At 35.4% G+C, this 21,251-nt stretch overlaps 1 protein-coding gene across 1 annotated transcript in view; it reads left to right on the forward strand.

Annotated features, from left to right (window-relative positions):
• Positions 1–304: 304 nt before the first annotated feature.
• Positions 305–21,251, forward strand: part of LOC114053726 (putative Polycomb group protein ASXL3) — a 205,001-nt gene continuing 184,054 nt past the window's right edge. Inside the window, exon 1 of the mRNA XM_027876859.1 lies at positions 305–381. Coding sequence (XP_027732660.1) covers positions 326–381 — 56 coding nt within the window. The 5' untranslated portion in view covers positions 305–325. The remainder of the gene's footprint in view (positions 382–21,251) is intronic.

The raw sequence follows: 21,251 nt of genomic DNA on the forward strand, positions 1-21,251 counted from the left end.
TAGCAATTACTGTTTAATTTAGTCAGTTAGTTGAGTCAGTCTTTATTACCATATTATCCTTGGGTTTAACCCTTTTCAGTGTGTTTGCTACATTTTTTGGGGAAAAAAAATTTCCCCATATTTGATTGAAGTAGATGATGCCACAAATGTCCAAAAAGTCTCATTCTTGCTTTAGTCAGTGTCACAATTAAGTTCCCTGTCCTTTGATGATTTTTAAGTGAAAATTGCATGATTACATACAGTATTATTTATGTTAAATGACTTCACACAATAACCGGCAACTTTTATTTCTTTGTAGGCATTAGAAAAACACCCCAACTCACCAATGACTGCAAAACAGATATTGGAAGTCATTCAAAAAGAAGGATTAAAAGAAACAAGGTCAGTATTAATATATATATAGAGTTTTTACTTCTATTTATTTATTAAACTGCTGGTTCCCAAAATGATAGGTGTGATCTAGATTCTAATAGAGTAAACCTGGAATTTCTTTTCTGATCAAACATTTGCCTGGCTTCTGACTTAGGAACATTCTGATAAATTATATAAAATATATTAGTAGAACAGCCATCTATATAAAGGAAAGATTGTTTAGTAGCATCCTTTTAAAGATTATTCTTGTTTCTCTTTTTTTCCCAATAAAGTTGTTAGTATTTTTGAAAGTGAGTGGTAAAAATAGTAGTTCTTTCTGGTTTGATAGGTGAAACTATAGAATTGGAATTTCTTTTGATAAAACTTAGAGTTCTAGAAAGAGAGTAGTATTGGATAACTTGGTTAGTTTCAGACATCCTGTGATATAAGTATTAATTCTGAGCTAGTATCTCTTACAGTTTTTGACTTTGGCTGGCAAGTTGTGACTGGAGCCTTAATTGCTTGAAGAGAATGGAGTTGCCTGTTGAATGAAAATAACCATACTGTAGGCAAAAAATAGGCTAAATTTTCAGAAAATAGATTTTTGTGCGTGTACTTTTGTGCCAATAGATGTACATTTGGCAATTGTCACATGGGCAAAACAAGTAAACTTGCCAAGAGACATTTTCAGCAGTGTGACTGTTGTGACTAGTATTGAAATACAGCAGCTCAAAGGGATCGATATTCCTCTGGGATAGATTTTCTTTTAAAAACAAGAAAAGAAGGGGTGACCTGTAATTTTGTTGAAGGAGTGATACCACCCTTTATTTAGCTATTTCAAATGTTGCTTTTGCAGAGTAGGATCAATAAACTTTGAATTTTAGCTAGATCTAGGACAGTACGATCTGAAATTTCATCTTAATTGTTTCTTTATTTATCTGTACTGAAGAAATGCTCTGTGAGAATGTATCATGTTACTTTTGCAAGCATTTCTCCAAAAGTGGAGGGAATAATGCAGAGTTGTACAGTTATTGACACTACATAACAATTCTTTTAAAGGCGATCTTGTTCTGGTAAGCTAGATATGTGTGTGTTGGCAGAGAGCAGAATGGGGAGAACGAGAAATTCATTTTCCCCTTGCCACCTGTCAAAGCCCTGGAAATGTATGTGCCCTTAAGAAAGCATTGGAAATGTTTGTTCTGCAGCCAAAAAGAAAGGGGTAGGGGGAGGGAATCTGAGAAAATAAACTCCTGCTGAATATGGGCTTTTTGCCAGAAAGATCTGCCGACACAGACAAAAAGCCCCTCATTAAAGCAATCACTTGAAATTTGTTTATTAAGATACATTTCTCAACAGCAGTGAATATGCTACTTACTCTCTGTTGTTCTTCACTGTGTGATATGAGACTACTGCACCTTGGCTCTGAACTACATTATAATTAGTCTTGTTATTATGGCAACACCTCTTCACACTACTTAAAATGCTTGTCTTCTCAGAGTGGTGTGTTAAAGAGGTTGCAGTATAAATGTACATAATCAGAAAAAAAAAACCCAAGACAGCATTTTTAAAGAGTTCACTGAAACAGGAAATATAATACTACCTATCTCTCAAGTCACTCCTCCATCATGGCAGTAAAACTATTTTACACCCAGGGAACAAGACTACAATTGTTAAACATGCTGATGAGCAAGCACAGTAAGAAATAGGAAGAAAAAACACTTCAGGAATTCACAAATTAAAGATGTGATTTGAGGAAGTGGGGAAAAATGTAATGATGAATAAGGTCTTACTTCTGTTCTGTTATTGTCCTGTAAAATCAACTGACACATATGTGCATATAAGCTACGAAGTCAATTTAGTCTGGTGCATATCTGAGACCAGAATTTTGCTACCTCATTTTTCAGGTACCACCAGGGAATATGATATACAATGTGATATTCTCAATCTGCTGTGGATTTGGAAACCAGACCAGCAAGGCTGTTAGAGATGTGTTTAAATTAAGAATAAGTAGACTCTGAGCAAGGACCTGAGAAGTTCTCTTGAATTAGTGTTTTGGCTTCATGACATCTAATTTGGCTGTTCAGAGGCTCTTTTTCCTTCTTTCTGAGTTCTTGGCTGTGTCCCAAGTTGTTGAATTTGCCAGATAAGTGAGGTGTCACTGTGTATTTTTCTTTCAGAAAAGAGTTAAGTTTAGAAACAGTATTGTCATATGGTGGAACCTAACTGAGGAATTCTTAGAAGGTTGGAGTTTTCAGGAAGTTCAAACATTTTGTCTGCGTGTTTTTTAAATGTAGCAAAATCATTGGTATAAAAGGTGTGCCAGTAGTCTTTCTTTGGTTTAGCATATGTACATAATAAAAATTTTTCTAGTTTTCAGTAAGAGTTCTAATTCCAAGCACCACCTCTAGAAACAGTACCTCTAGACGTGTTTTATTTATTTTGTCCCTCTAGGAGTTGAACATCACTAATTCCGTTCATGTGTACTAGGGATTCCTATTGCTTATAATGACCTTGACTTGCCTTCCAAATTAGAAACTTTTTTTTTTTAAAGAACATCACTAGTTTCAGTTTATCACATCCAAAAGGTTGACTTTCAAGTTTAGAAAAATATATAGCAATTTTGGGTGAGTTCCATATAATATATGTATTCTGAGATTCTCCACTGTGAATTGAAAAGCTTATTGCAAGGTTGACTTATTTTCTAACACTAAGACTTCTGGTATAAAACTTCCTATTTGAAATAACAAACATACCAACTTTTAGAATATGGCTTTTGTATGTGTATATGTGCATACTTAATGTTTGGAGTAGTGGCACTGTTGTTTGATTTAGAAATGAAACATTTGGCTTTTTATACCAACCATTCCACTACAAATTCTTAACTATTTAATTATGTACTTTTCTTTTTTGAAATGATAATTAATCGAGCATTTATTAAGCACTTATGTCCAGACACCAAGGACTGAGTTTCTCAAAAGTTCATGTTCTCTATATTTCCAGATGTTTAGATTTAACAGAATTTACTGGTGAATACAGCAGTGTGTTTCAGTCATGTTTTGGTACTTTGATGTAGAAACAATATTTAACCATGTGGATTGTGCTATTCTTAATATGGTGATATTCTTTTAACCTTTTATTAGAATGTGAGTGATTTCTGATGGCACTTACTTAATACTAATATTCACAGCTACCTTTTGATAAAGGGATATGATGTGCTTCTTGTTTCATTTCCTGACATAAAGTCAGGTGACAGAAGTGAAAGGTACCTTTGATTGGGGGGCCATATTTGCACTTTGACCTTGCTCCATCATTTATCAATTGGAATGAATGGTATTTGCCAGGGGCCTGCTTTTTTAACGTGGCATAAGAATGGTCAGTCTTAGACGTGAACAGAGTATTTGGAGCACTTTTCAAGTAGAAAGAGCTATGTAATGGGAAATGTTTCATGTCGGGGATTAAAAAATACACATTCATTCCATCTTCATGTTGTTTGTAAATATGAGTATTTGAAGTTACCACAGAGGGAGATGTTTGGTCAAATACTCAACATTTTCACAGGCACCTAAGTGGTGCAATGAATAAAGTCCCTGCCCTGGAATCAGGAAGACCTGAGTTCAGGTTTCTGCCTCAGACACTTCCTAGTTGGGTAACCTTGGGCAAGTCACTCAGCTGCTTTCTATCTCAGTTTCCTCATCTGTAAAATGGGGATAATAATAGCGCCTGCTTCTTGGGACCTAGTGAGATATTTTTTGTTAAGTACTTTGCAAACCTTAAAGTGCTTTATATAATGCTAGCAAATTATTTTCTTAGGAAATTGGCATGATCTGCTCCTGTGGAATAAGCTCCTGTTTCTAGCTTTTAGAAATTAGCAGTGAGAAAATAAAGAACAGTGCCTACATTTCCATGGTTTGTGTTAAGATCTTAACAAGAAAAGGAAAATTCACTTTACCTTGCAAGTGAGGGATTACTCTGTATCTAGGTGCTCTCTACCAATAGTGCTTTACTGTCATTGCAAACACCATTCTTTATCATAGCGTGGATAATGACTTGCTGTTTTATAAACGTGTGTAAAGGGAGCAGCAATTTAAATGTAGCTGCAGGAATTTCAGATAGTGTGGTACATTGAAAAGAGTGCTTTTTTTTTTTTCAAAGAGTTAGAGAACCTGGGTTCAAATTCTGGCCCTGCTACTTCATATCTGCTGTGACCTGAGATAAGTCACTGAACCTTTTTGGGCCTGGTAAGTGTCTGAGACCAGATTTTGATTCAGGTATTCTGGACTCCAGGCCCAGCGCTCTATCCACTATACCACCTAGCTGCTTGTAATTGTTTTTCATGGTTGTCAAGTTGGTTAGGTTTCATAAATGATCAGTGTTATTTCCATTGTCACTGAGATTGACCGTTTTTAGATTTTTTTTATGTTACAGAGCATGCTATTGACAATTCTGGGTTTGGAGATTATTTAAATAGCATTATCTGCTTGCTATTTCATTGAAAATCTGTAGGAGAGATATTTTTTAGACATTTGTCTTAGGATTTTTTTGTCTTCTTTTTTTTAATGCCATAATTTGCTTCAACTAAGATCTACTGTGTATTATATTTGTATCTTTTTATTTTATATGCTTCACTTTTCTAGGGGGAAGGAAGTTTCAATCCATGGCATTACCATGTATAGTGACAAATAGTACAATTTCTTAACAATCCTATTCCTAATTTGTGCAGTAAGAGATGATAACGTTCCTACTGGCAAGATATTTTGACTGGAGATAAGATATAAAAGTATGTAATTTGTTTCAAAATTCTTACCTTAAGATTCCATGTTAGTATCATTTTATTTCAAAATAGTAAGGTCTGAAAGTATCATATTATTTTAGGATTATAAGTATTAGGTCATACTTTATCTCTTTTCACTAATAATTATAGCTTATTTTCTTAGTGGTAAAAAAAAATACTAAATAAGCTGTTGGGAATCAGATTCATGAGAATAATGAAGTTTCTAAGTTGGAGCACATTGGACATTTCTATGTGTTTGCATCATCTTTGCCCAAGCAATCTTGAGTAGTTGAACCTATGTTACTTTTACATGATAAAAATGTTAGGTTATATTGAAGAATATTTTTTGTTTTGTTTTGTTTTGTTTTGTTTTTGCAAGGCAATTGGGATTTAGTGACTTGCCCAGGGTCACACAGCTAGTAAGTGTCAAGTGCCTGGTCTGAGTCTGGATTTGAATTCAGGTCCTCCTGACTGACTCCAGGGCCAGTGCTCTATCCACTGTGCCACTGCCCTGAAGAATATTTTTTGAGATTGAGTATTAGGATATGGGGAGCATCTTTTACGGTTGATACTCAAACTTAGACATTCTGGATAGGCATTTCAGAAATTCTTTATGTTCAATTAAATACACATTTGTGGTTTTTTTTTTTTAAGACAATTGGGGTTAAGTGACTTGCCCAGGGTCACATAGCTAGTAAGTGTCAAGTGTTTAGTCTGAGGCCAGATTTGAACTCAGGTCCTCCTGACTTCAGGGCCGGTGTTCTATCTACTGCACCACCTAGCTGCCCCATAAATACACATTTGTTAAGCACATATTATATGAAATGTCTTGTTAGGTAATAGATACAAAGAATGTAACAAAAACAGTCTCTGCCCTATGGAGAGTAATACATGTACACAGATAAGTAAATTAAAGGCAGAGAGAGCCCTAATAATTGTTGCCAGGATCAAATTCTTTGTAAGTTATTTCTCCCATAGAGGGTTCACAGCCATTGGTTTAATTTTCTTGAAAGAATTTCTCTTTTTCTCTTCCCCTTTCCCCTTTCTTTTCCTCTCTTCCTCTTTCCTTCTTCCTCTCTCTTTCTCCATCTTCCCTCTTTCTCTCCCTCTGCCCTTTCCCTCTTCTCCATCTTCCCTCTCCCTCTCCTTCTTCTCCCTCTCCTCTTTTCTTTCTCCATTTTTTTCCTTTGAACCTGGATCAGTTTACCCTTCCTTAGGTAGGTGTCTGAGAGTTTACCATATTGCTGCCAGACTTAGAGCTGACACTTAAGCTTTAGCTCTACTGCATCTGAGACTTCCTGAACTCAAGTGATCTACCAGCCAACTTCCTTTTTTTCCCCCAGCAGTAGGGACTATAGGTGTGTGACACCCTACCCGATTGAAAAAATGTCATGTAAGTGGTCACCAGAACCTATTTGTAATTTTTCATCAAAGTGATTAATAATGCATTTTACTGAAAATTTTGCATCAACAGCATTTGACGTGGAAACTTAAGGGAACTTCCTGAAAGCCTTCTGAAGAACAGAAAAATCTTGGTGTTTTTGGTTTTTTTTTTTTGTCCTGACATGGATTTTTAGTTAGATAATGTACTTTTACTCAGGGAAGGTCAGATTGGTCTTAGGAAGTGAGGCATAGGTGCTCAGACAGAAACCCTCAATCATGTGACTGTTGCCAGGAATGTCCAGTGATCTGGAAAGGCTGGAAAAATAACCTAGTATTATTGCTGGATGGAAATCTTGAATTTAGAGCTTTCTGTTTCATCTTGAGGAATATTATTGAGAACATTTCTAGTGCAGTGTTGTATCCTGTGTCTGTGCTCACAATATGCTTTTTATTATATACTCCACTCCACAAAATACTTTGAAAAGAGTCATGACCATACATAATATGAACCTATCATTACATATCCACATTAAATTTACTTAGATTTGAGTTGTAGCCTTTGGTAAAAATAACTTTAGCGGCTATATATAATTCTCAGGGCATCCATTTTACTTTTAAGGCATACATTATAAGTGTGAAATGGCAGTATTTCCTCATACATCTTTTTATTCTGTCAAGCTTTTTAAAAATTTTTTTCAAATAGTTGAACAAAAAAAGTAATTTGGGTTGTTTCAATATTGTTAGGATACAGATGTAATTCATTTCAACAATACACTGTACTCTATAAATATTTTAGTGCATGACTAGAACCAAAAATGGATATAGAATTGTAGTATATGTGATGTGAGTCTATCTGAGGATCAGACAGGAGCAGGCATTAAGCAACATGATTTTATTTAATTGTTAAAGTGTTTTTCTCTTCCCTCTGTTACCTTTTTCTTTTTTTTAATAGCTTGTGCCCTGAGTTGCTGAAAGCCTAAGTGGTTTTAATTTTAAACTATTCTATCTTGAGTTTGAAATCAGAATTCAGATGCAAAGTGATAAAATGCTGACATGGAAACTTCATTTTACAGATGATTCTGTTTCAGAGGGTGTTAAATTGTGTTCTCTTTTGTTAAGCCAATATTTGTACTAGTTACTTTACTCTTGAAAAAAATGAATGAACCAACTCATTCCTCTTGATGCAGTTCACATAATGCAATTCACAGATAAATGGCACTTATCAAGGTGAGTTTAATGGTACTGAAAGAAAAATCATGTTGTTATTTTTTGTTAGAAAATGTTTGGTAAATAGTTAATTTATTAGTATTGTTACTTTTATTAAACATTTAGTAAATGTTCACACACTGTTTTTGTGTCATACATGTAAGACATCAACTCTACTCTTGAGGTGTTTGAGACTGAAAATCAATGTCAACAATTGTCTTATTAACATAAGAGTTAATAAGACAATTATAATAGTAAGACAGTTAATAACAGTGTTCTGTCATAAGACAGAACATTACTATTAGGTGCTGTGTAAGGATGCAAAAGAAATAAATAACATACTATTTTTCCTCAAAAAATTTAAAATTTAGTTAAGGAGCCATATGAAATATCTTAGAGTTGGTGGGGGCTTTAGAGATGAATGAATGAATGAATAAAGAGACATTTTTACGTGCCAACAATGTAACGCATATGAGTACAAAAGTGAAGATAGTTCTTGCCTGTTGGGCACTTACATTTTAATAGGAGGAGTAGATACATAGGGAATGACCAGATAGTGATATTTTGGTTTGGAAAAGTAAAAGAAAGGTGAGTGGAGCCAGAGGCAGTTAGATTAACACAGCCTTTCCAGGAACAATGGCAGACTTGATTTGATTATGGAGAAGGGGCCAGTGGAGGGCATGCAAGTGGCAGCACCAAGGCTGGTTAGAAAATAGATAGAGAGAGTGAAGTGTGGTTAGGTCAGGCCTAGATATGTTTGGTGACTGAGACAATCAAGACATGGTGAGAAGATCAGGTAGGAATTCTGAGGATGAAAAGGCTAAGTCCTCCAGGTCATGGTTTCTGAGTTCAGGCAGCTGGTGACAACATAGTTAAGGAGTAAAGTGAAGTATGACTGGAGCCAAGCTTAGATTTTGTAGGCAAATGGAGGTTATCACCAATCCAGATTGGAGGCCTTAGGGTCAAGTAGGTTGAACTTTGACCCTGAGGCCTACTCCTCCAGGAGGAACTGTCCAATCAGAAGAAGGGGCTGCAGAGGAAGAGGGAACTTCCAGGGTGTGAAGAAAGTTCTTGGGTGTAGAGGAGAAAGAAGTCTAGAGAGTCTGAAGTGGAGTCAAGAAGGGAGTGAAGGAAGTACTCAAAAAAAAAAAAAAAAAGCAAGATAACCACCTGTCAGAGATGCTGTGGAAAGTATTCCTGTACTTTGGTAGTAGATCTGATTCTATAATCTAATGTCTTTCCAAATCTAAAAGCAAAAATTTCAATTCTCAAAATCTTTCAGTGATTCTCTATTTTCTGCCATTATCAAGTCTCTAAACTATTGTGCTTGATTTTAAGGACCTCCATATTTAGAACCACTTTCCTATCCCAAAAATTGAAGGAGCTTTCACTCTTCATGTAGTTTGTACTTGTACATGGCAAAAGATTGAAAGAAATAGCAGTTGTGATTGCTCAGCTACTGTCAAGGATCTGTGAAATATCCTTGAGAGTAGAAGAGGTGTTTCTAGGCTGGAGAAGGCAAAATAAAACACAAACAAAATAAAACAATAAAAGTAAAGTAAAAAAAAAAGTATGCTTCATCCTGTATTTAGAATTCATCAATTCTCTCTCTGGAGATAGATAGCATTTTTCATTGTGAGTCCTTTGGAATTGTATTAAATCATTGTCTTGATCAGAGTAGCTAATTCTTTTGCAGTGATAATTGTTACAGTGTTGCTGTTACTGTGTACAATGTTTTCCTGGTTCTACGTGCTACATTTTGCATCAGTTCATATAAGTCTTCCAAGTTTTTCTGAAACCATCCTGCTCTTCATTTCTTACAGTATATTCCATTACTATTATATACCACAACTTGTTCAGCCATTCCCCAATTGATGTACAACCCTACAATGTTCCAATTCTTTGCCACCACAAAAAAAACTTGCTATAAATATTTTTGTACAAAATACGTCCTTTTCCCTTTTCTTTGATCTTTTTGGGATATAGACTTAGTAGTGATATTACTGGGTCAAAGGGTATGCACAGTTTTATAGCCCTATGGGCCTTGTTCCAGATTGTTCTCCAGAATGGTTGAGCTACTTCACAGTTCTACCAGCAATGCATTAGTGGCCCAATTTTTCCACATCCCCTCCATCATATGTCGTTTTCCTTTTTGGTCAAGTTAGCCAATCTGATAGGTATGAGGTGGTATTTTTGAGTTGTTTTAATTTGCGTTTCTCTAATTAAAAGAGATTTAGAGCATTTTTTTCATGTGACTATTGTTAGCTTTGATTTCTTCTTCTGAAAACTGCTTGTTCATATACTTTGACCATTTATCAACTGGGGAATGGCTCCTATTTTTATAAATTTGGCTTAGTTATTTTTATATTTTGAGAAATGAAGCCTTTATCAGAGAAACTTTTTACAAAAATATTTTCCCCTAGTTTTCCTGTTTTCCTTCTAATTTTGGCCACATTGATTTTGTTTGTGCAAAAGCTTTTTAATTTCATGTAATAGAAATTATTTTACTTCTCATAATCCCCTCTTTCTCTTGTTTGGATATAAACTCTTCTTTTATCCATAGATCTGATAGATACATTTTTCCATGTTGCCCTAATTTACTTGCATCACCCTTTATGTCTAAATCATTTATGCATTTTTACCTTTTTTTTCTTTTTGGTATGCAGTGTGAGATGTTGGTCTGTGCCTAGTTTCTGTCAAACTGCTTTCCAGTTTTCCCAATAATTTTTGTCAAATGTTGAGCTCCTGTCCCAAAAGCTTGGAACTTTGGGTTTATCAAACACTATATATTACTATGGGCATTTACTACTGTTTGTTTTGCACCTAATCTATTCCACTGATCCACCACTCTGTTTCTTAGCCGGGACCAAATTGTTTTGATGGCTCTCATTTTGTAATATAATTTGAAATCTGGAACTGCTAGGCTGCCTTCCTTCACATTTTTTTCCATTTATTTTCTTGATATTCTTGATCTTTTGTTCTTCCCAATGAATTTTGTTAACCATTTTTTCTAGCTCTATAAAATAATTATTTGGTAGTTTAATTGGTATGGCACATTATATAAGTAAATTAACTTAGGTAGAATTGTCATTTTTATTATATTGGCTCATCCTACTCTGGAACCTTAATTCTTTTTTTTTCCAAATTTTTTTTCCCAATTACATATAAAAATTTTTAACATGTTTTTTTTTTAAATTTTGATTTCTAAATTCTCTTCCTCCTCTCCCCCTCATTGAGAAGGCAGCAATTTGATATATTATACATAAGCAGTTATACAAAACATATTTCCATATTAATGTGAAAGAAAACACCCACCTCCCCCCCCCAAAAAAGTAAAGTATGCTTTGATCTATGTTCAGACTCCATCAGTTCTTTCTCTGGAGGTGAATAGCAGTTTTTATCGTGAGTTCTTTGGAATTGTCTTAGATCACTGTATTGCTGAAAATAGCTCAGTTATTCACATTTGATTGTTGTACAATATTGCTGTTACTATGTACGATGTTTTCCTGGTTCTGTTCACATAACTTTGCATCAGTTTATGTAAGTCTTTCCAGGTTTTTCTGAAAACATTCTGCTTGTCAGTTCTTATAGTACAATAGTATTCCATCACAATCATATACCGCAACTTGTTTAAACATTTCCCAATTGCTGGGCCTACTTGTTTTCCAGTTCTTAGCTACCACAAAAAAGAGATGCTATAAATATTTTTGTATATGTAGGTCTTTTTTTTTTTTTTTAACTCTTTGTGATGCAGACTTAGTAGTACTATTTCTGGGCCAAAGGATATACACAGTTTTATAGCCTTTTGGGCATAGTGGAACCTTCATTCTTAAGGAAGTGCCCAGACTAGTCATTTTCACTCCTCTTCTGCCTCAACTCCTTAATTTCATGACATACTTCATCATGCTCCTATCTTGGTGTCTTTTCTTCCTTAACCCCGATTTTTAGCTTTTAAAAAATGTGTTGGCGCAGTGGATAGACCACTGGCCCTGGATTCAGGAGGACCTGAGTTCAAATGTGACCTCAGACACATAACACTTACTAGCTGTGTGACCCTGGGCAAGTCACTTAACCCCATTGTCTAGGCCAAAAAAAAAATGTATTGTCTTCCTCCCATTCACTTTAGGATATCAGCTTCTTGAGAGCATGGACTATTTTTTTTTTTGTCTTGTGTTTGTATTTCCAGGACTTATTAGAGTGCCTGGCATAAACTAAGTTCTAAATAAATGCTTTCTGATTTCTCTTTTTGATTTCCAGTACCAGGAGCTCACTGCCTCAAAAAGGAGTTCAATTTGTGAACAGATTTACTTAGAAAGTTATTTCTTATGTTGATCCAAAAATCTGCTTCCCTGTAATTTTTTTTCCAATTTGTTAACATTTTTATTTAAAGTTTTGAGTTCCAAATTCTGTCCCTCCCTCCCTTTGTCCCTGAGACGGTAAGCAATCAGATATATGTTATATGTGTGCAATTATGTAAAACATTTACATATTAGTCATTTTGTACAAGAAAACTTTAAAGAAAAGAAAGAAAGTGAAAAGATAGCATGCTTCAGTCTATATTCAATCAATATCAGTTATTTCTCTGGAGGCTGATAGCATGTTGATAGCATAGGATTGTCTTGGATTATTGTATTACTGAGAATAGCTAAGTCATCCACAGTTCTTCATCTGACAGTATTGCTGTTACTGTATACAACATTCTCCTGGTTCTGCTCACTTCACTTTGCATCAGTTCAAGTACATCTTTCCAGGTTTTTCTGAAATCACTCTGTCATTTTCTGTAACACAATAATATTCCCTGTAATACCTAATGGAGCGTTTTAATTCTACCTTTTGGGACAAGATAGAGTATTCCTTCTTCCACATGACAGCTATTTGGATACTTTAGTAAAATTATCACATATCCTTTTTTCTCCTCTTTTCTCTACCTCCAATTTTCCCCTCAATACTATGGCAAAATATCCCCATGTCCTTCAACTTTTTTTTACATGACATAGTTTTCACATCTCTTAGCGTCTTGGTTTTCACAACTCTTAGAGCATTCAGGTTTGTTAATATCTGTCTTAAAATATAACAGTCTGCACTAATTTAAAAGGTTAGCAGATATATCATTTGATTAACTTAGCATCTAGTGCAACTTTTACCTTTTAGATTTGGACACTATACTTAATGTATGTACTCTGAAATTTGCATTGATTATTTTTACCACCTACTACACACTTATCTGATGCTGAGCTTATGGTTTCTAAAACTTATAGAATTTTTCCATCAGAACTGCTGTTGACTCAGATGCCTCCTTGCCCCACCCTCATCCTGTACTTGGTGCAATTGATTTTTTTGAATCTGCCAAATTTTACATTTCCATTAAATTAAAATTTTTTTTTTTTTACCATTTTGGTTCCATTCCCCCTTCGCACCCCACTCCCTGTCAGTGGTTTCTTGAATCATAATTGTGTCAACTATCTTCCAACTTTGCGTCATCCATAAATATGTTGTTTTGGGGATTTTCATCTTAATTGTTGATTAGAACAAATATGCCACTGGACACCTTCCAGGTTAATATAGGTCCATTGATATTTAAATTTTAAATCTGGAAAGGATTTTAGAGGGTTTTTTTTTTAACAACTTCATTTTGTAGATGAAGAAGCTGAGGTTAAATAAGTTGACATACTACATAGCTTCTTGATGGCTGAGCTGTAATTAGAACCTAGGGCTTTTTTCTATATGTTAGTCCAGTCCTCTTCCCAGGAAATAGTAAATATGGTCACTTCACTAGCTACTAGTCCATTTAACTGTATTTTCGTGTGACCATATTTTTCCATTTATCCACAAGAATTTCCTGAAAGATTATAAAATGCCTTGCTGAAGTTTGAATATGGTATATATACAGCATTTTCTATGTGCCTGCCCACAAATCCTAAGAAAAACAATTAAAGTGTTTGGGATAACTTGTTCATTTTTAAAAAAAAAAAAGTTTTATTGCTATTTTTTGTTTTTCTATTGCCTACATTTCCTCATGTCCCTCCCCTCTCTCTTCCCAGAGAGCCATGCCACATAATAAAGAATATTTTTTGAAAAGAAAAAAGAAGAGGAAGAAAAAACAATAAGCAAAAATAGTCAGGACATTGAAAAAAAGACCTGAAAATATACGCAGTGTCCCACATCTGTGGACCTCTCGCCTTTTCAGAGGCCTGAGAAGAAGTGTCTTTTAGTATCTCTTCTTTGGGTCTATGCTAGTTCTTTGCAATTTTGCAACATTTAGTTTCATTTTTGTGTATGTGTCTATTGTTCTTTCGAGTAATACTGTTTTAGTCATTATTTGTGTTATTTTTTTTGAACAACATAAGCAGTAGACCACCTGTTTAATAAGGCTCTGCTTAATTAACTCTGCAAGATCAGATATTTTTCTGATTTCTGTATACACATTGTTTCTTATGATTCCATTGCATTCATATACCACAATTTCTTTAACCATTCCCCATTTGATGGGTATCTACTTTGTTTCTAGTTCTTTGTGGCCATAAAAAGTGCTGCTATAAATATTTTGTTATTTTGGGAGACTTTTTTTTTTTAAATTCAGTGACTTCCTTGAAATATATTCCTAGCAGTGGAATATTTTGGGTAAAAGGATTTGGATATTTTAGTTTTGAATATTTTAGTCACTTTTTTTTTGCGTAATTCCAAATTGTTTTCCAAAATTGTGGTACTGATTCATTAGCTCTGCCAACAATGACCTCTCGTGCAGATCTTCTCATAATACCTCCAACATTGGCTATTTCCATTTTTGTCATTTTTCCCAATTTACTGGGTGTGAAGTAAAAGCTCTGGGTTGTTTTGATTTTGCAGCTTATCTCTAATAGTGATTTGGAACATACGTTCATATGATTGTTGATGGTTTGTAATTCTTCAGAAAAATGTTCATAATTTTTCAACAACTAATTTATTAGGGATAGCTTTTGTCCATTTTTACATGTTAGTTGTATATATATATCTTGGCTCTCAAACCCTTATCTGAGAAATTTGATGCAAAATCTTTTTCCACTCCACTGACTGCTTCTCTTTTTAACCTAGATACGTTAGTTTTGTTTGTACAGAACCTTTTTAATTCCATGTAATCAGAATTATCTACTTTATCTTTTGTAATTGCCTGTATCCATTTTTTGGTTAAGAATACATCTCTTAACGATTGTTGTGGTGTACATGATTTCTGTTGACCACTTCCAGGCTATCCTGTTGTTTTCATGTTGTCTTCCTTAGATTGTGAGCTCCTTGAGAGGATGGACTTACATAATTTTAGAAAGAAATCTCTTATTGGTACCTCTTTTATTTTTAACCTCATAATTACCTGTCTCTTCTTAGATTTTTTCCTTAGGTAGGCTTTCCTTGGTAGTTAGTTGTATTTATTTTTCTTATGTTTCTTTTTCTTGAGATGTTTGCTAGCCAGATAATCTGCTCATGTCTGTTTTTGTTTTTGTTTTTTTGCTTTTTTGGTGAGGCAGTTGGGGTTAAGTGACTTGCCCAGGGTTACACAGCTAGTAAGTATCAAGTGTTTGGTCGGAGGCTGGATTTGAACTCCGGTCCTCCTGACTTAAGGGCAGGTACTCTATCTACTGTGCCACCTGGCTGCCCCTGTTTTGTTTGTTTCTTTGTTTGTTTTTAAAGGAATACTTCATGTGGTGTTATTTAATTGATAGTTCATCTTTTAAATTGATGATGAGGCACAGGTGTCAGGATATATGTCATTTGGGTTGAAGCCTGAGCTCCTTTGCTTTTTGAAATATATCATTCCATTCCCTTCTTTGGTTTTTGCTGATATTAAAATTTCTTTTCCTTTACATTTGAAAGCCTTTGTCCTAGTTGCTTGAAGAATTTGTCTTTGGAATTTAAGCATTCTGTGTTTTGAAGTTGGTAGAATGGGGCCTTATTCCTTTTTTTTTTTTCTTCTGGAAGTGATTTCTAGACTGATGCTTTGTTTGCTATACTTATTCAGAAGTTCTGGATAGTTGTTGGTGCATTATGATGTTCATGTTTTTTGACCTGTCATATTTTTCTGGGAGCCATATGATTCTTACATTGTCTTTATACATCCTTGTGTTCAAGATAAATGTGTTTTGCTTATGTAGAGATCATATGTTCTTTTTACAGTATTGTTTTTTGTTTCACTTCTTCCAGATTATCCTTCACTTCAGTGTGTTTATATTTCCAGTGAATTTCTTCTTTTTCTTCCTTGGTGATATTCATTACTTTGGATTCAAGTTTTTCTATTCTGATAACTATTTTTTTTCTGTGCAGGTCATAAGTTCTATTTTGATCCTTTTTAGCTTCTTTAAAGGTTCTAATTTTTCTCTTCAGCCATTCAGGAACATCCTACAGTGGTTTCATTGCTGTCTTGGGAATACACGGGATTCTGTTTTTTCATAAGGTGTTAATGGTTCATTATCCTTTATCTTGCAAAATTTGTTTAGAGACATTTGCAGTCATTTAGATGTTTTAGTAACTATCTTCTCTCCTGTCTTAATAGTTTCCCTTTTGACTTATTTGCTTGTGCTCTAAGTTTTTAACTGTTTTTTTTTCTGCACCCCTAATACTTGGTGGTTTTAGTCTTTTATCTCCCTTCTCTTTCACTCTTCTAATGGTAGGTCCCTAGTGGACTGTACCTCAATTATATCAACCTCATCCTACATTGGGGAAATCATTTTTCATTGACGTCAGCACCTGGCCCCAACTGACTGAACCTCACTGGATGCCAATTCTATTTTTTTTTTTTTGTTTATTTGTTTTGGCTAGGCAATGGGGTTAAGTGACTTGCCCAGGGTTACACAGCTAGGAAGTGTTATGTGTCTGAGGCCGGATTTGAACTCAGGTCCTCCTGAATCCAGGGCTGGTGCTCTATCCACTGCGCCACCTAGTTGCCCCCCTATTTTCTTAAGTCCTGGTACAACCCTGCATGCATCCTGGCACCTTTCCCCAGTTTCCTCCTTTACTTAATTATCTAATGCTACTGTCCTTTTGCAAGAGGGTGGGCACAGTTGAAATTTTCTGTTTGTTACCACAGAATGGTAAGTTGAGGGCAGAATATGCTGGCAGAGATGAAGCTACAGCAGAGAAATTAAGTTAATCCCAGAGTACAAACTACTTTGTCAAATTGTGTGCGCTGTTGCTCAGTGAACAGTTGGGGAGTAATATTATCTGTTGTTAATTCGTAGCTTCTTGGTGTCTTGACCTATGGAGATAACTGTAATTACTCTGCTGCTGGCATATCATTACTTTTTGGGGGGGGGGATTACTTTTATTTTCTGAGAGTAATGACGGGAGAATATGTCTAGTCCTAGGTCTTGTTGGTTATATGAACTGAACTTGCAAAATGTGCTCTTAAACAGCCTCCTGACTCATAGTTACCACTGCTTTTTTTTTTCCTCCTTATTTTTCTAACAAATACTACTTAATAATGTTTTTTTAGAAACTTGCTGGGGAATCATATTTCAGGCTCACCGTTACGTAGTTTTTAGAATCTCCCTTGGAATTCCCCTTTTACAAAACTGGTACATTTTCCCTTTTGCAGTCGTTTTGTAGTGTTCCCATTTGCCATGATTTTTAAAGATTGTCTTGGTTTAGTGATTATACCTACAAATTCTTTTAGTTTGAAAGTATATAATTTGATAATTCTTATGGGTCTGGTGTTCTGAATTAATTTAAAAGACCCAGATTCATTTTTACTATCTTCTTCCCACTCTTGGGCTTTTCTCCTTTCTTAACTATTTTTTTTTTTTGTGGTCATTCTTGATTGGTACTCATTTAGAATGTCATAGTGGAAAGAACAATAGACTGGGAATCAATTTTGACTTATACTAACTGTGTGACTTTGGACAAATCACATAATTTCATTCTGTTTTGGTTACCTAATCTCTAATATGAATATTTTGCAATTGATACAATTAGATATAAAGTTGTTTAAGAGATAGGAACTAGGAACTAGACCTGTGATTTCATTGGTATAGGGAGCTCTCAGATAATGTAACTATTCTTACCAATGCAGGTCAGCACCTTTTTTTTAACTCATAATCTTAGAAAGTTACCTAACATACTAAGAGGTTAAGTGGCTTGGCCAGGGTTAGAAAGCCAGTATGTGTCTGAGTTCACCTCTACCATGCCGTGTTGTTTCTCATCAGCAAAAAGAGGTTACGTGCCTGTTCAGGGTCGCATAACTGGTGTCTGAAACTGGATTTGAACTTGGGTCTTCTTGATGCCAGGTCCAGCGTTCTATCCACTTAGCTACCTTGCTGCCTCATACTTAACCTGCGTGCAAAATACTATAATCCACTCATGCCCTCCATTTATTCCTGTATTGTTTCTTGTAAGTTCAGCTCTTTGAAGGCTATGGAACTTTATGGTCCATAGCCATATAGCATTACTAGAAGAAAATTGATGTTAAAAAACAGGGTTCTTCGGAGAGAAGCCCAGGATTAATAAAAGCATTATATAACTTCTGAAGGATGAGACTGTCTACTGTCTTTTGTGACAAATGAAAAGTCTGAGAGACATAGTTTGTGGGTAATTAATAATCAGTTCATTAATTATGGCTGGCAAATAATAAATTGAGGTCAGTGGCGCTCTCAGAAACCAAAGACAAACCTTGGGGGCCACTCAGTGTTTAAATACCCTTGGAGAGTGGTTTTTCCTGACAGGAGGAAATCAACTCTTATTGGTTAACAATTAGTGAGAAAATGAATATTATAATAGCAAATGGGCATTTCTAATGATGACCTGTGTGGGGGGGGAAGGGCATGTCACTCTGATCTTGTCACTCTTTGACTCATCTCCACTTGGACCATACCCATCTCTGGCAGTCTAGACAAAGGGATCCACCTCCACCTAGACCACTTACATAGCTGAACAGTGGGTGGGAATTCACCTAGATAAGATTTCTCTTTACCCTTTACTCAGAAATAAGCCCTTTGGGTTGGGTGGGGTTGTGTCTAAGATTGAGGAGAATATTAACCCAATCTTATCTTCAGCTTTGTCCTTCACAGGCTGCTTTGAATGAGGAAATAGAAAGTGAATAAACCTTGGATTCCCCCCCCATAGTAATAATTGGTTATTAGTAATCATTTCTCTCACTTTCTTCCACTCAAATCTGGACCAAGTTGACTGTCCATTAAAGATACTTTTTTTGGTGGACCAGCTCTGTATGTTTGCTTGTGTGTATTATTTTCTCCTTTAACCACTGCTTATGAGAGTGAGGTTGAAGGGTCTGCTGTTCCCCGTACTCCCACCCCTTTTTTATAGGTGGCTACTTACACACCTTGATAATATGTGAGATGATTTTGCCTAACCTTCCTTTCCTTACTCCTCCCTCCTCCATTTATTCCTCTTTCCTTCTCTTTCCATTCTTCTTTTAAGATCATCATTACATAAAAGAACCACACTGAAACCTTGTCTAATTAGACTTTGTAATGTCTGTGACCTTGATGATGACTGGGTTTAGAGGGGACAGGTATATCATCTCTCCTTATTTGAATGTATGAATTTGAATTAGTCCTCTTGTCATTATTCATTCATGTTTACCTTTTTATGTTTCTCTTCACATCCAATTTTCTATGCATCTCTGGTCTTTTCATCAGGAATGCTCAGAAGTCCTCTTATTTCTTTAAAGACTTGTAAAATCACAGTGCTCAGTTTTTCTGGGTAAGTTATTCTTGGCTATAAGCCTTTATTGTTTGCCTTCTGGAATATCATATTTCAAGTTCTCTGCTTATTTATAGTGGTAGCTCCTAAGTCATGTGTGATTCTGACTGTGGTTCCTCTGTACTTGAATTCTTTTGTTCTGGCTGCTTTCAGTATTTTTTCATTGACCTAGAAGCTTTGCATTTTGGCTATCATGTTCCTGGGAGTTTTAATTTTAAGGTTTCTTTCAGGAGGTGACAAGTGGATTCATTCTGTTTCCACTTTGTCCTCTGATTGCAAGTGTCTAGCCATTAAATTTTTTTTTTTAAATTTCTTGAAATACGTTTAGTGCCTTTTTGTTTTTTCGTTATAGTGTTTGGAAAGGCCAATGATTCTTAGATTTTTTTTTCACCTTGGTCTGTTTTCCAGGTCAGATGTTTTTGCTATGAGATACTTTACAAATGTTTCGGTTTTTTCAGTTTTTTGCCTTTATTTTAATATTTCTTGTCTCATTGAGCCATTAACTTCTACTTGGTTCATTTTGATCTTCAGGGAGTTTGTTGTTTGGGTAAGCGTTTCTTTTTTAAATGCTATTATTCCAATCTGTTAACTGCTTTGGCTACTACTGCTAATTCCATTCCTACTACTACCACTCCCTCCAGACTGTAAGTTTCATGAAGGCAAAGTCTATGTTTTGTCAAAGAGTCTTTGAGTGCCTGAAGTACTGTGCCCTCATAATCAATGTTTAATAAATGTTGGATTGAATTTATTCGTTTATAACCTATGAGCGCAAAGCAGTCTGTTTCTTTTGCTTATTTTTGTTGGTAAGGACATTACACTCCCCGTGCCTTCTACCTTCCATCTTTATCATTTGCTGACATATTAGGTGCTCTAGAGACTCTTATTTTAGTTCTCTCCTACTTTTCCCACCTCTCTCCCCCTCCCCACCCCAGTTTGTATTTATTGGCTCTGCCAGAGGTGTTTGAAAATTGTGTGAATTGTGCTGGATTGGATCAATGGAGGGTCAAATCAGAGAGAATGTCTTCCAAATAAACGATAATCCTGTGGTTTAGTTAGTGTTGGAAAGATATGATTCGTGATAGGGTCATGTAGAATACAACAGGTATTATTGTGGGCAGATGGCACTATTTATCAAAGGAGCCAGTGTGGTATAGTGGAAAGAGTGCTAAACCTAGTGTAAGGAAGGATCTGAGTGCTAGCTTCAACACTCACTAATTACATAACTTTGGGCAAGTTCCTTGGCCCCTTCTTAGTCAGTTTACTTAGCAGTGAAATGGGGATGCCTGAAATGCTACCTGCAGAGTAGTGAGGAAGAGCACTTTGCAGATCTTAAATCAACATATACACTTGGGTAGTTGTAATTTTTACAGGTCTGAAAAGCCAATTTTCATTTTTTACCATCCTGCATTCTAATAAGGTTAAACATTCCCTAGGCAAGTCCCATTTGGTGATTAGATTCATCCTCACCAGCTGTTCCAAGAGATTAGGAATAAGTGGTAGGAGGTAAGGATCACAAATAGAATGCAACAGCATTAAGTGGAACCCTCACTTTAATTTCTTTGAAAAAAAATAAAATAAAAGGAGGGCTCTGGTAAGGAATATCTGTTGCTTGATTAGCCACATTTTAATATTAGATTTGAAGAATTGCTAGGGGTCCTAGACCTCTGGCTTGGTAAGGGGACATGTGGCTAATAGTTTTAGGAGCCACTGATACCAGGTCATTGTTGAAGTTGAATGATGGGGAAGCTGATTGTCCTCTTTCATAGTATATGGAGGTGTACAAACTAGCACATTGACTTTCTTATTGTTTTTGCTGTTGTTGTTATTTGAGAGTTCAGGAGTATATTGGCTTGAT

The sequence above is a fragment of the Vombatus ursinus genome, unplaced genomic scaffold (genome assembly GCF_900497805.2).
Source record: "Vombatus ursinus unplaced genomic scaffold, bare-nosed wombat genome assembly UNPS02014812.1, whole genome shotgun sequence".
Classification (NCBI taxonomy): Eukaryota; Metazoa; Chordata; class Mammalia; order Diprotodontia; family Vombatidae; genus Vombatus; species Vombatus ursinus.